The sequence below is a fragment of the Nomascus leucogenys genome, chromosome 22a (assembly GCF_006542625.1).
Source record: "Nomascus leucogenys isolate Asia chromosome 22a, Asia_NLE_v1, whole genome shotgun sequence".
In the NCBI taxonomy this organism is placed as follows: domain Eukaryota; kingdom Metazoa; phylum Chordata; class Mammalia; order Primates; family Hylobatidae; genus Nomascus; species Nomascus leucogenys.
Genome location: NC_044402.1, coordinates 15,015,342 through 15,029,522, shown reverse-complemented (window position 1 = coordinate 15,029,522; position 14,181 = coordinate 15,015,342). Strand labels below are relative to the sequence as shown.

The 14,181-nt window shown below is 49.5% G+C and overlaps 1 protein-coding gene across 3 annotated transcripts in view; it reads right to left on the bottom strand.

Annotated features, from left to right (window-relative positions):
* TTC7B (tetratricopeptide repeat domain 7B) overlaps nucleotides 1–14,181 on the bottom strand; it is a 276,135-nt gene that overhangs the window by 238,539 nt on the left and 23,415 nt on the right. For 2 of the 3 annotated variants that reach the window (XM_030802485.1, XM_030802486.1), the window contains exons 2-3: nucleotides 8,496–8,650; nucleotides 3,077–3,245 (exon numbers count right to left, since the gene is read on the bottom strand). In XM_030802485.1, coding sequence (XP_030658345.1) covers nucleotides 3,077–3,245; nucleotides 8,496–8,650 — 324 coding nt within the window. The remainder of the gene's footprint in view (nucleotides 1–3,076; nucleotides 3,246–8,495; nucleotides 8,651–14,181) is intronic. The other variant, XM_030802487.1, reaches the window with a different exon arrangement.

Below are 14,181 nucleotides of genomic sequence, written 5' to 3'. Positions count from 1 at the left end.
TGAGGTGACAAAGAAAGTGTGCAGGTCAATCGTGCTGCCTAGAGCAGTGTGCACATAGCATAGGGGAGGGACCAACATTCAGAGAACCCCCTGACAGCAGCCTCCCCTTAAAAATCCTCAGGGACCTTGGTGAAGAAAGAAGAGCCAAGGATATCCTACACAGAGCTAGGACCGAGGGCCTCTTGAACTCCTCAGAGAGCAGGCCTGTCTCTGGGCATCTCCATGAATCGGGCCCGCAATTGCCCTGTTAGTACAAGTCACTTCTAGTCCCTCAGGGCCCACCCAACACTCGGCTTCATCTGACATTTACATCACGCTCACTAAGTGCCGGCACTGTAGAAGCATTTTATGTGTGCTATGTCATGCAGTCCTCGTGACAAGCCAATGAGAGCTTGATGGGCGGGGAAACGGGTAGAGAGAGGCTAAGGAACTTGCACAAGGCCCCAGAGCCAGCACGTGACACACAGAGTGGGACCCAGGCAGATGGTCAGGGCAGGTGCTCATAACTGTCCCTCTACACTGCCTCTCACCTGGCCCACCAGGCTCTCCAGGGCCTGGAGCCCCCAGGCTGCTGGCCACTTCCTCTAGGCAGAAGTGACCCTTCCCTCTCCCGGTACATATGTGACTCTACCTGCACTCACGGAAGTCAGAAACTAGCCAGAGCCAGGTCTCCCTTGAGCCAGCAGGTGTCCCAAGAGCCAATGTCACAACCTCATGGGTAGGGTGACCACATATCACCCAGGGCCAGGCTCAGGGCCCAAGTTGCCTGTCCTCCTTGCCCACCTTTCATGGTAACTACAAGACTGAGCTGACAGTGCCACCTGTAGACAGCCTGCCTCCATTAAACTATCTCAGAACCAATCCTAGGACGTGGGCTCTGGGTACTGGGCAGGCCCCAAAGCCACCTCCCACCCCCAAATAGCAAGCCAACTCCTGGTACAACCCATCAGCCCCAGGGCAGTTGGGCAGGTGGAAATTGCCAGATGATGCTTTGCTGTCCTTCCAGAATACTGTTGCTAGCCATATACACACAGCTCCTGAGGCATGTGAGGCAGCTGGGTGAGCACCAGGGAGAGAAAAGCATAGCCGTGTGGCACAGACCCCAGTATTCCCCATAGCTCAGACAGATGCAAACAAAGCCACATGCTGTCAGGACCCCAGAGGCAGCCTCAAAGGGGCATGCCCATTAAACTGCCAGAGTGCCCTGTCGAGAGCAATGGCATTTTTTCCTAACCCATGGGGACATTTAGAAGATTAATTAGAGGAGCCTGGCAGTACTCAAGGGTCCCCAGGGAACTGGGTGAATACATCATCCCCATCACAAAGCTCTTAACAAGTGTGCCCCGGGCTGGGTCTTTGTTCAACGCTGCCTAAGACAACTGAGTCAGACAGGCTGGACCACCTGTAGCCCCCTCATCTCAGCCAGAAAGTGCTGGCAGCACACAATGGCCAGCTCATGACTGTGCTGGAGGGACGAGTCACCCAGGGCCCTGGCCTCTGCCAGCCACAGTCAGTCACGGTACATGGTTTGAACAGCAGATGGCCAGAAGGACAGGAGCCACTCCAGATAGTCCACTTATTGCCATGGCCTTAAGAAGTCACATTCAAAGTGTCCGTCTTCCTCTAGGAAGCCTTCCTGTCCCTGCTGGCCTGAAGTGACCTCTCCGTATTACCCATCCCTAGCTTTTACCATTTGCTGCCCTGTTTGGGGCTGAGGTTTTATTTCTTATTTTATTTTATTTTTTATTTTTTTGAGATGGAGTCACTCTTGTCGCCCAGGCTTGAGTGCAATGGCGTGATCTCGGCTCACTGCAACCTCTGCCTCCCGGGTTCAAGCAGTTCTCCTGCCTCAGCCTCCTGATTAGCTGGGATTACAGGCACCTGCCACCACACCTGGCTAATTTTTGTACCTTTAGTAGAGATGGTGTTTCGCCATGTTGGCCAGGCTGGTCTCGAACTCCTGACCTCAGGTGATCCGCCCGCCTTGGCCCCCCAAAGTGCTGGGATTACAGGTGTGAGCTACCGTGCCTGGTCAAGATTTTAAAATATCATTTATGCAGCATTTACAATGTTCCAGGTACTACATTAAATGCTTTACATACATTATTTCACTTAATCATCCTAATAGCCCCATGAAGTGAGTGTGATTATGCCCATTACAGATTGAGGAAGCGGCAGCTTGGAATGCTCCAATCGTCTGTGTGTCCTGTGCTTCCATACTTTTTCTTCCCGTGAGATTGCATTATCTCACACTAGAGTGCAAACTGCTTCATGGCAGTGAGATATTTACACGTTCTTCTTGTCTCTGAATAGGTACACAGTTAACTAAGAGAGGACTGATTACTAGTGATTGCTATGTGTCAACCGATTAGCCTTAATCAACCCAGAGGTGGCATTAATGAATAAAAACATCATCAGCCATGTGTCCAACTGACCATATGATATGAATCCCTACATGCTGTGCAGGATTTTAATTACCAAGAAAGGCCCCCGCTGAAGTTGCATATTACTTATCAAGAAACTTTGCTGAAGCTGGACACGGTGGCTCACGCCTGTAATCCCAGCACTTTGGGAGGCTGAGGTGGGCGGATCACCTGACGTCAGAAGTTCGAGACCAGCCTGACCAACATGGAGAAACCCCCTCTCTACTAAAAATACAAAATTAGCTGGGTGTGGTGGCGCATGCCTGTAATCTCAGCTACTCGGGAGGTTGAGGCAGGAGAATCGCTTAAACCTGGGAGGCGGAGGTTGCAGTGAGCCAAGATCACACCATTGCACTCCAGCCTGGGCAACAAGAGCAAAATTCCATCTCAAAAAAAAAGAAAGAAAGAAAGAAACTTTGCTGAAATGTTTTTCCTTCATCCCCTTCAGTGACAGCTGATGGCCACTGGCTCAGAGGAACAAACCCCTGCTGGGCTTAGCATGACCCAGCACGTGCTGCAGGGCAGCCCCAGCAGCCTTGCTGGGAACTGCCAGGTTCATCACCAGCCAAGGGCCAGGGGTCAAACAGGCGGCTCCCAAGAGGCGCTGCTGGCTCCAGGCCACGGGACACTGTGTTAGAAGGCACGGGCCTCACCTTTGGTAGCGTAGGCTTCTGCGATCACCCGCAGCCTATAGGGCGGGGCAGCTGTCAGTGGCAGGTCGTCCAGGCCCACCCGGGCGTAAATGTTCAGAGCTTCTTTATAATCACCTTCCACATAATTCAACTTGGCCATGATCAGATTGGATTCTTGTAGGAATTCTGACTAGAAGGAAAAGGAAAGAAAAGCATTTTCCTACAATATCAGGCATGATGCTCCCTCGGAGCCCGTCCAGCTGCTGCCATAAAATCCCACAGCTCCCCGCACAAGAGCTTGGACATGAATGTTCTGAGCAGTGTTATCCACCATAGCCAAACAGTGGAAACAACCCAAGCATCCACCAAAATGTGGGCTAGCCATAAAATGGAATATTGCTCAGCTGTAGTGAAGAATGAAGTACTGTTATGTGCCACAACATAGACGAACCCCGAAAACATGATGCCAAGTGAAAAATCCAGTCACAAAAGGCCACATATTGTATGCTTCCACGTGTATGCAATGTCCAGGGTAGTCAAGTCTAGAGTTAGAAAACAGATTAGTCTTGGCTAGGAATGGGAGGTGGCTGCTGATGATGATGGGGTTTCTTTGGGAGGTGATGAAAATGTTCTAGAACTGATTGTGGTGATGGTTGCACAACTTCATGAATATACTAAAAACCACTGAAGTGGACTCTGAATGGGTGAGTTGTATGGTATGTGAATTACACTTCAATAAAGCTGTTGGAAAAAACAAACCAAAACAAAACCCTGCGGCTCTCCCTCATCAGGCCCGTGGCTGGGCTGGGCCGGCTGGGCCAAGGAAGGAAGGAATGCTTCATAAGTTAAACATACAAGCACCTGTCTCAGAAAAGGAAGCGGCCCAGACATCCTGGTGGGTCTGGCCATGGCATTGGAGACGCACCACAACCCTGTAATCCAAATAACCAAGGAGAGCCTTCCCAAATGGATGCGAAGATCAGGACTTGCTTGCTTTCCAGGGTGAAGTTTCTCACTGAGCCACTGAAGTTTCTAAACTGAGGTGACCTGGTACCCTCCCCAGAGACTGAGAGCTGGAAGTTCTCTGTGGGCCCCCCTTCCTCCCAGTCAGCAAGGCTGGCCTGGCCAGTCCCCCTCTCCCCAAAGCCTCATCATTGCCCTCCTCCCTGACCCGTCCCCCAGCACCTAGGGAGAGAACAGGCCACCCTGCCACCTATATAAGGAAACAGATTTATCTTCCGTGGCCAGACCTTCTCCTCAGAGCCCAAGCGGTTCAAAGCTGAGGTTTTTGCTTACAGAAGCACACCACGAAACCGCACTATTTATACTGTAACCTAGAGCTTTGATGAGTGGACAACATGGCCAGGTAGCCAGGTACAGTGTGTTATAGCAGCTATCTTAGCCAGCGTGGTCGGCTTCCAGGCATTTCTTGGAAGAGGGAGGGACATCAGGCAGCATTGGAAAGGATGGTGGAGTGGGCAAGGAGGACTGATAGGAGCAAAAGTGTTTATGGGTGGCCCAAGAGAGAGGCACCAGAGGAATTAGAATTACATCTGGAGACAGAGAAGTCAAAGCAGACTTAGAAAAGAGAAAAAAAGCATCCAGGCCGAGTGCGGTGGCTCACACCTATAATCCCAGCACTTTGGGAGGCCGAGGCAGGCAGATCACTTGATGCCAGAAGTTCACGACCAGCCTGGCCAACATGGTAAACCCCATCTCTACTAAAAATACAAAAATTAGTAGGGCATGGTGGTGCACACCTATAATCCCAGCTACTCAGGAGGCTGAGGCACAAGAATCGCTTGAACCCAGGAGGCAAAGGTTGCAGTGAGCCGAGATCACGCCATTGCAGTCTAGCCTGGATGACAGAGCGAGACTCTATCTCAAAAAAAAAAAGCATCCACCACAGGGGTTCTCCACCCAGGTGGGGGACAGGCCAGGCTTGGGTATTTTGAAAACATTTCCTAGGTAATTCTGGGAAGTCTTCCCTCCTTCCCCAGGCTTCTAGCCTCTGAGAACCGTTGGATTAAAGGTGAACGGAAAGAGGAGGGGGAATGAGGAGTTAGCATTAATGGACACATCACAAGAGGTTCGGTCTGGGAAGATGCAAAGAGTCCTGGAGATGGAGGGTGGTGACGGCTGAGTGACAACGGTAATATACTTAATGCCCCTACACTGTACACTTACAAAGAGCTATAACATTAGGTTGTATGTTATGTATATTTTACCAAAAGGGAAAAAAAAATGGTTAACGAGAGCAAACTGGAGAGCCAGGTGGAGAAAAAGCTTGAAGAAAATTGCAAGCCCAGAGGCACAGCTTGGACACACTGGAAGAGCCTCCCTGGGCGAGTCCAGTCTCCACCCAAGCACAGGAAACAGCTTGGCCAGGGCGCCTCGGCTGCCTGGGCAGTGGGAGAACAACCCCAACACAGTGTCAGGGGCCACCTTGCTCACAATAAGGAGCATTTTCTTGCCTTGAATCAGAAGCCAGATGTCCTGACTCCTAGTCCAGGACTCCTTCCATCCCACTACATGCCTGGCTGGCTCTGGTCTTCCCAGCCTCAATTCACGTAAGACAAGCTGGACTTAAGCTCAAGGAAAGAGAAAGTTTCACGTTAGTCAGTGTGAGTAGGACAGCACACCCATGCAAAAGATGTGTGGCTTTGGAACATTCTTTATAAGACAGAGGAAGGTGAAAAACAGCAATGGGAGAAAAAAACTCTCTAGGTAGAACTAATAACATAGCAAGATATGATGTGTATCTAGTGCTATACAGCTTTGAAAGAATTTCTCCATTTGAGCCTCAAAACAATCCTGGGTTAAGTAGGCCTGCAGCTGAGAAACATGAAGCTCAGAGAGGTTAAGTAACGTCCCAAGATCACACAGCTTATAAATCCAGAACTGGACTCAGACTCAAGCATTTTAACTTGAATTAAATTCAACAGCTGGGTGCAGTGGCTCAGGCCTATAATCCCAGCACTTTCAGAGGCTGACGCAGGAGGGTCACCTGAGGTCAGGAGTTCGAGACTAGCCTGGCCAACATGGTGAAACCACGTCTTTACTAAAAATACAAAAATTAGCCAGGTGTGGCGGCACGCACCTGTAGTCACAGCTACTTGGGAAGCTGAGGCAGGAGAATTGCTTGAACCTGGGAGGTGGAGGTTGCAGTGAGCTGAGATGGCATGTGGGTGACAGAACAACACTCTGTCTCAAAAAAACCAAATAAATAAATAATAAAATAAATTCAATGTGTTTACTACCACACTGCGTTGTAGAGGATGGAAAGCAAAACCTGTCAGCACCTGGTGAAATGAAAGGTGAATTTTTCAAGATGAAGTTGGGGGGCGGGTAGACAGGGGAAAGAAACTAGCCAGATATCTCCCCTCACACCTCCCAGCAGGACACTTGAGTCTGGCTGGCCATCACTGTGAGCTGTGGCCCATGTGCCTGCTGTCCCTCCACCCTCTCCTGCTAATCAAGACCTACCACCTGTGTCCCCAGATCAAGACCTACCCGTGTCCACCTGTGTCATCATGTCATTGGTTAAGAACATATGAGATGAGGCTGGGCGCGGTGGCTCACATCTGTAATCCCAGCACTTTGGGAGGCCGAGGCAGGCGGATCACGAGGTCAAGAGATCGAGATCATCCTGGCTAACACAGTGAAACCCTGTCTCTACTAAAAATACAAAAAATTAGCCGGGCGTGGTGGCGGGTGCCTGTAGTCCCAGCTACTTGAGAGGCTGAGGCAAGAGAATGGCATGAACCTGGGAGGCGGAGCTTGCAGTGAGCCAAGATCGCGTCACTGTACTCCAGCCTGGGCGACAGAGCGAGACTCTGTATCAAAAAAAAAAAGAACATATGAGATGAAGACAGGGTTTCGCCATGTTGGCCAGGCTGGTATTGAACTCCTGGCTTCAAGTGATCTGCCACACACCAAAGTGTGGCATGGCCCTTACAGAGAAACTGAATGGGGAAAGAGAAGACCTGGTTTTTGAAGGCCAAATGCAGCAGGGAGTCCTTAAGTACCTGGGATCCATATGCTGAGGTGACCTCTCCGGCCACCCCCTAGGGGCCTGGGGCGGGGTCCCTATGTTGAGGTGATGCTCTCCAGCCACCTCCTAGCGGCCTGGAGCTGTGTCCATGCAGATAACATACACAGAGACCATTTTGAAAGCAGCTCTCTATCAGGGTTTCCAGAAGCCTGTTGCTGCACAACTGACCAGCACCAATACTAACTTACTCAAAGGTTGTCCAGGCCCTCCATTGCAGCAGGGCCAAGGAGGTGGCCAGATGACCAAGAAGAGGAACAGCTCAAATTGAAAGCTCACAGGCTTAGAGCCGGGAAGGTCCAAGCTCACCCCTTTAAAAGCCCACTCCATTCAAACCTAAAGAAACTGAGCTGCAGAGAGGCGAGTAACCTCCCCGGAGTCACACAGCAAGTCGGGAGCAGGCTTGAGTTTGCAGTACAGATATGAAAGGTAAAGCCAAAGAAAGCATGGCTTCCTGGGGGGAAGCGTGCACATGCAAACAAGAATAAAGACCGAAAATGGAGCCTCAGAGGATTCCGAGACAGGAAGAGAAGAAAAATGAGAAAGAAGTCATCAAAGTTAAAAGGAAACGGAAATCAGAGCTCCAGAAGTTCACCAAAGACTGTCCTCAGTGGGAAATACATCCTGGGGAAGACAGGCAGGATGGAGCAGGCCACAGACAGCCATCTGAACTAGGGGAAGCATCTAGAGCCAAGAAAGTGTGAGCCACCCGGGGGGCAGAAGGGCAGGGTGGGAAGAGGAGATGACTCCCATGAAAAGCAAAAGGAACTGAATGAGGAGTCCAAGAAGAAAGGAAGGAAAGCCACGTGAGAGGGAAAGGAAACCTGGGTGTGATGAGACCAGAAAACAGAATGGACAGACAGGGGCAGCACCTAAGATTCCCTGTGCCACAGGGTGAAGGTCCTTGCTGAGACACGGGGAAGTTCCTGGCCCCCTCCCAACTGTGACGCCAGGCCTGCTGGCACCAGTATGGAACCTCCTACAGCTCTGGGCCATAGTGGCTTGTTACACTGATGAGCAGGAAGCTGTGCATTGAGCACCCTTCTGATTAACTTCTCTCTTTTCTAGAACTGGGTAACATGTCAGGTTAAGCTCTGGGTTATATTGGACAGCTTTAGTTCAAGCATCTGAGAGATAAGTGGCATTGTGCAGATGACGTGTCATTGAAGACTCTCATCAGAGAGACCCTATTGGCCAGAAGCCCCCACAGTGGTCAGCCAGCCTACAGATTGGCACATCCACCCAACTGGGAGCTGGCCCGCTTCTAAGAAGACAAGCCATGGCGGTGTGCAGGTGAGCTCCAAACGTCACCCAGCTGAACCCTGGGCACCCTTCTCAACCCCACACTGTCCAAAGGAAGTGTCGCCTCAGCCCAGAGGCCCATGGTACCTTAAGGTTCCCTCGGTCCAGGGCGGCGGTCAGATGCTTGCGGACCTCAGTCAGCTGGGGCTTGGGGCCTCGGGGACTGGCCCCCTGCCTCAGGGGGTGTTCCTTCAGGTACTGCTCCAGCTTCGACTCCCCGAGGAGAAGTTCTGCCATGTCATCTACAAAAACAAAGTGAGAAGCCAAACAAAGTGAGAACAGAGTGGCAGCAAGGAATGGCCTGCATGTAGGACCCCCCCTCACTCAAGGGACCCCAGAACCACCACACTCCGAGGCTCCAGGCCCCCAGCAAGGCCCTTCTGGAACTTCATAGCCTTCACAGGGTCTAAATGGGCACCACCTCATAGTGAATTCAGTTCATTTAAAGAATGTTCCAGTAGCATGTACTCAAATAGGTGTTGGCTCAAACACTCACTCATTTATTTGCCAGTAGATACTTTTTTTTTTTGAGATGGAGTTTCACTCTTGTTGCTCAGCCTGGAGTGATCTCGGCTCACCGCAACCTCCACCTCCCAGGTTCAAGCGATTCTCCTGCCTCAGCTTCCCGAGTAGCTGGGATTACAGGCACATGCCATCACGCCCGACTAATTTTTTGTGTTTTTAGTAGAAACAGGGTTTCACCATGTTAGCCAGGCTGGTCTCAAACTCCTGACCTCAGGTGATCCGCCCACCTCAACCTCCAAAAGAGCTGGGATTACAGGCATGAGCCACCACGCCTGGCTGCTGGTAGATACACATTAACATGGAGAGAGTTCAAGTTCAGTAGGAAAAAAACAAAGGTGGCTTATGATGTATTCATTATGATCTTTATAAAACACACACAAACCCCAGTGTTATGTATTTTCAAGAGAGACGTGATGAAATCCCCAGCTCTGGTGCTGTATTCTGTGGAGCTGCTGGAATGTCTGTACAGCCAGATCTTAAAATGAGTCTGTGTCAAAATGACCTGAATGCAAGTCTGTATTCTTGCAGAGTAACAGAGTGTTCATCTGTTTCTGTCTAAAAGTCATAACTATACAGATATCTGGGAATGCTTACATGAAGCTTTTACTCCTGAGAGCATACTACTTATGGTTATAACTTGTTGATGTCTATATTGGCTTAATTCGAATGAAAAGTTCACTCCAGGAGCAGCTCTTTGGAATCCACACCACCCCCCAGATTGTTCTGAATAAACCCAGAACAACTCATACACCAGCCTAAGCATGGTCTATTTTTCTGGGATGGGACAGAACATAATTGTATTAAAATATAAAATCAGTTTTAAAAGGTCTGGAAGGACATATCTTAAGGCCATGATAGTAGTTACAGTTGAGGTGCTGGGGACCTCAACTGGGGTTGGTGGCAAAAATGGACTTTAGCTTTGTCTTTAACATCCTGGTCCTAAAGAGAAGACTAGATTTACCTATTATATATGCAATCTAAAATTAATTCAAAAAGTCATCAGCGAGGACCCCCTAAGATTCTGGGTGGTAAGTCCACCAAAGGTCAAGAGCTAAAACAAAAGCCTTTTCCACACGTTCTGAGAAGTTGGCCCAAAACTGCTGAATCTATAGGTCTTAGCAGTGCTCTGTCTATGTACTGGGAAGCCTAAAACAACCTTTTAGAGATGAGACCTAGAGTCCTGGGAGGAGCCAATTAACACGAAAACAGGGCTGAGTTCAGTTACTGAACTCAAGAACTCATTAGTCATCCAAGAAGAAAAAGCAAATCTGGCCAGGCATGGTGGCTTATGCCTGTAATCCCAACACTTTGGGAGGCTGAGGCGGGGGAATCACCTGAGGTCAGGAGTTTGAGACCAGCCTGGCCAATGTGGTGAAACCCTGTATCTACTAAAAATACAGAAAAACTAGCCAGGCATGGTGGTGTGTGCCTGTAATCCCAGCTACTAGGGAGGCTGAGGCAGGAGAACCACTTGAACCCGGGAGTGGAAGTTGCAGTGAGCCAATATTGCGTCACTGCACCCCAGCCTGGGTGACAGAGTGGGACTCTGACTCAAAAAAAAGAGGAAATCAGGCAAGGCCACAGCAGCATCCAATGCCAGAAGACAATGAAGTGGTGCATACAGAGTATACTGGGGTACAAAGTGCGACCCCAAGGCATGGGGCCGGTCCAGACACCAGCCAGGCACCAAGGCAACAAGCAGCCTCCTCCCAGACACACAAGCCCTTCTCAAGAAATGAAACCCAGCTCATAAAGAAACCCAGGACTCAGGAACGAAGGACATGTGGGCAAAAGCCTGAGTGTTTCTTACAGAATACTAAATGCCCACAAGAATTAGAGCCACAGAAAAAATATGAATGTCAGAAAGCAATGCGTTGCAAAAACAATCATATATCCGAAATTGGGAGGAGCTTCAGAGTGTCATGCCTTTAGCTTTCAAAACACTCTACCATGTGTTCTTAAAAAAAAAAAACAATCTAATCTTTTACTATTTTTCAAAAATTTGTTTAAATTTTAGTGAACTCTCAGGAAATAATGAAGAACCATTTATTTAGAGCTCAAAAATTCCTTTAGGCAGGGCGTGGTGGCTCACACCTGTAATCCCAGCACTTTGGGAGGCCAAGGTGGGCGGATCACAAGGTCAAGAGATTGAGATCATCCTGGCAAACATGGTGAAACTCTGTCTCTACTAAAAATACAAAAATTAGCTGTGCATGGTGGTGCGCACCTGTAATCCCAGCTACCTGGGAGGCTGAGGCAGGAGAATCGCTTGAACCTGGGAGGCAGAGGTTGCAGTGAGCCAAGATCGTGCCACTGCACTCCAGCTTGGCGACAGAGCGAGACTCCGCCTCAAAAAAAAATTCCTCTAAGTTCATTTTCCTTTTAATATTTATGAATAAACTTATTAATACTATAATAATAGACCAGTGCTGTTCAATAGAAATATATGCAAGCCACATATATAATTTAAAAATTTTGTTTTGTTTTGTTTTGTTTTTCTTGAGACAGAGTTTCGCTCTTATCGCCCAGGCTGGAGTGCAATGGCACGATCTCGGCTCACTGCAACCTTCGCCTGGGTTCAAGCAATTCTCCTGCCTCAGCCTCCAGAGTAGCTGGGATTACAGGCACCCACCACCATGCCCAGCTAATTTTGTATTTTTAGTAGAGATGGAATTTCGCCATGTTGGCCAGGCTGGTCTTGAACTCCTGACCTCAGGTGATCCGCCCGCCTTGGCCTCCCCAAGTGCTGGGATTACAGGCATGAGCCACTATACCTGGCCTTAATTTATAAAGTTTAATAGCCATATTAAAAAAGGAAAAGAAGGCAGGGCTCGGTGGCTCATGCCTATAATCTCAACACTTTAGGAGGCCTAGACAGGTGGATCACTTGAGCCCAACAGTTTGAGACCAGCCTGGACAACATCGCAAGAGAAAAAAAGTGGAATTAATTTAAATAACATATTTTATTTAACTAAATATAACCAAAATACTATCAGGTCAGCTGGGCGCAGTGGCTCACAGCTGTAATCCCAGCACTTTGGGAGGCCGGGGTGGGTGGATCATGAGGTCAGGAGATCGAGACCATCCTGGCTAACACGGTGAAACCCCGTCTCTTCTTTAAAAACTGGAAGTATATATACCAGGATATTAATAGTGGTTATTTCTGAGTGGTAAGATTATCCATCTATGTAGAACTTCTTTTCTATATATTTTAAAATTCCAAAAAGTAAAATAAAATAGAACTTGGGATTCAGAGTCCTAGATTTAAACCCAAGCTTGTCACTCAGTGACTTTGGCCCAATGATTTAACCTCATTGATTCTGGGAAGCAATTCCAAGAAAGCGCCTCTTTCAGCCTGAGCAGAGGACCCCTGTCTCCCTGCCCCTCCTCGCGACCCCACCCCTCCTCGCCTCCCTGCCACAGGGACCCTGCATCTGAAAATGGCTCCTCTGGGCAGAATCTCCAAGCCAGGGAGCAGAAACAACGGGAGATCAGGACCCCTGCTACCTACTCTAGCTGTGGGGGCACATGACTTACCCTCTCAGAGCCGCAATTCCATTTACAGACTGTGGGCTAGAGCTACTGAGTTCTCAGCGGGAAAACTCTATGGCCCAGAGTGAACACACCTCCCAGCTGGGCCTCAGAAGATGAGTAGGACCTGGGCTAGCAAAGAGCAGAGGGAAGGGCAAACCAGGCTGAAGGAACAGCACAACCAAAGCCACAGCACAGAGCCCAGGAAAGCGGAGAGAACCAAGTGGCAGGGGAATAGGATGTGGGTAGAAAGCTGGAGAATCAAGCTGGGATCAGAACGCCCAGACGTCAATGCTTCCCCCTCCCGACCTCCCGACTCAGCACCCCCACCACAGGAAGACATCCAAAGCCCTCAGCAATGGAAAACAGGTCCTGGCCGAGTGTCATATGTGCCACCCCTCTGGAATGCTCTGGCATCCTGAGGACACCATTCACCGCTACTTAGTAAACACCTACAAATATTCCAAGCGCTGCGGACCTCTCCTCCAGGTGCCCCATCCCAAACCACCTCTAGCAGCCCCTGGAACCCTGAGCACCCTGGGTGTTTATCAATCTGTCTGCCCCTTCTAGACTGTAAGGAGGAGGCCTAAAGGAAGAACCTGTGTGTTGTGCACAATATCTGGCATGGAGTCCATGCTCAATAAATGGTGAATTAATTAGATGATGGGGAAGGCATCTGCATCCTCCCCGGGGTTAGGGTGGTCATTACCTGTGGCAGAGTCTGCTTGTTGTCCCAGAATATTCACTCTCCCTTTCTTCCTTTAGTATTAAAATTCCCATGTTTTATCAGAGCACATGGCTGCCCAGTTAAAGACTACACTTCCCAGGCTCCCTGATGGCGACATGCTGACACGTGACTACGTTATGACGATGGGACGGGAGCAGAGGTGTTGCATGCAGCTTCTGGGCTTGGCCTTTAGAGGGAATGGGCTTGCCCGCCAGTCCCTGTTCACCCTCCCCCACAGGCTGGACTTTGGCAGTGCTGATGGAAAATGTCACGCCCATCTGAGACCACAAGCCGGAAGCCACCTATTGAGGATGAGCAGAGCAGAGCAGCACCACACAAGGAGGCTTGCTAGATCCCCAACACCAGGAGCTGCCACCGAGCCCCCGGCTGCTTACGTGAGATTGAAACATGAACTTCTATCCTGTTCTACTTTCTAAGTCACTGTGATTCTGACCTTTGTTACAGGGGCCAAAACGGAATCTTAACCAGATCTCCCAAACAAGAAACCAGCTTCAGGCTGAGAACTCCTATCTGGAAACACGGCATCAACCTCAAGTCCTCAAGTTTACTGGTCTCCAGACAGAATTCCTAGAACCCAACTGAGGGCCTTTGCAGAATCCACAGACCCTGCACTTCTCCTGCTGCTTTGGTTTTACATCCCAGGCTTGCCAAATTTTCATTTAAACAATGGGTTTCATAGTTGCAGAGAGGTGTAAAAACTGCTATCCAAGTGCTATGCGGATTCAGGGCCTTTGTGTTTCTCTGATATCCTAATGCTGGGGGAATGCGCCAGGGTCGTGATGCCAAGATGTGGAGAGCGCTCAGTTCCATCAACAGCAACTGGGGGCAGGGTGCGGTGGCTCACGCCTGTAATCTCAGCACTTTGGGAGGCCAAGGCAGGCGGATCACTTGAGGTCAGGAGTTCAAGACGAGCCTGGCCAATATGGAGAAACCCTGTCCCTACTAAAAATACAAAAATTAGCCGGGCAT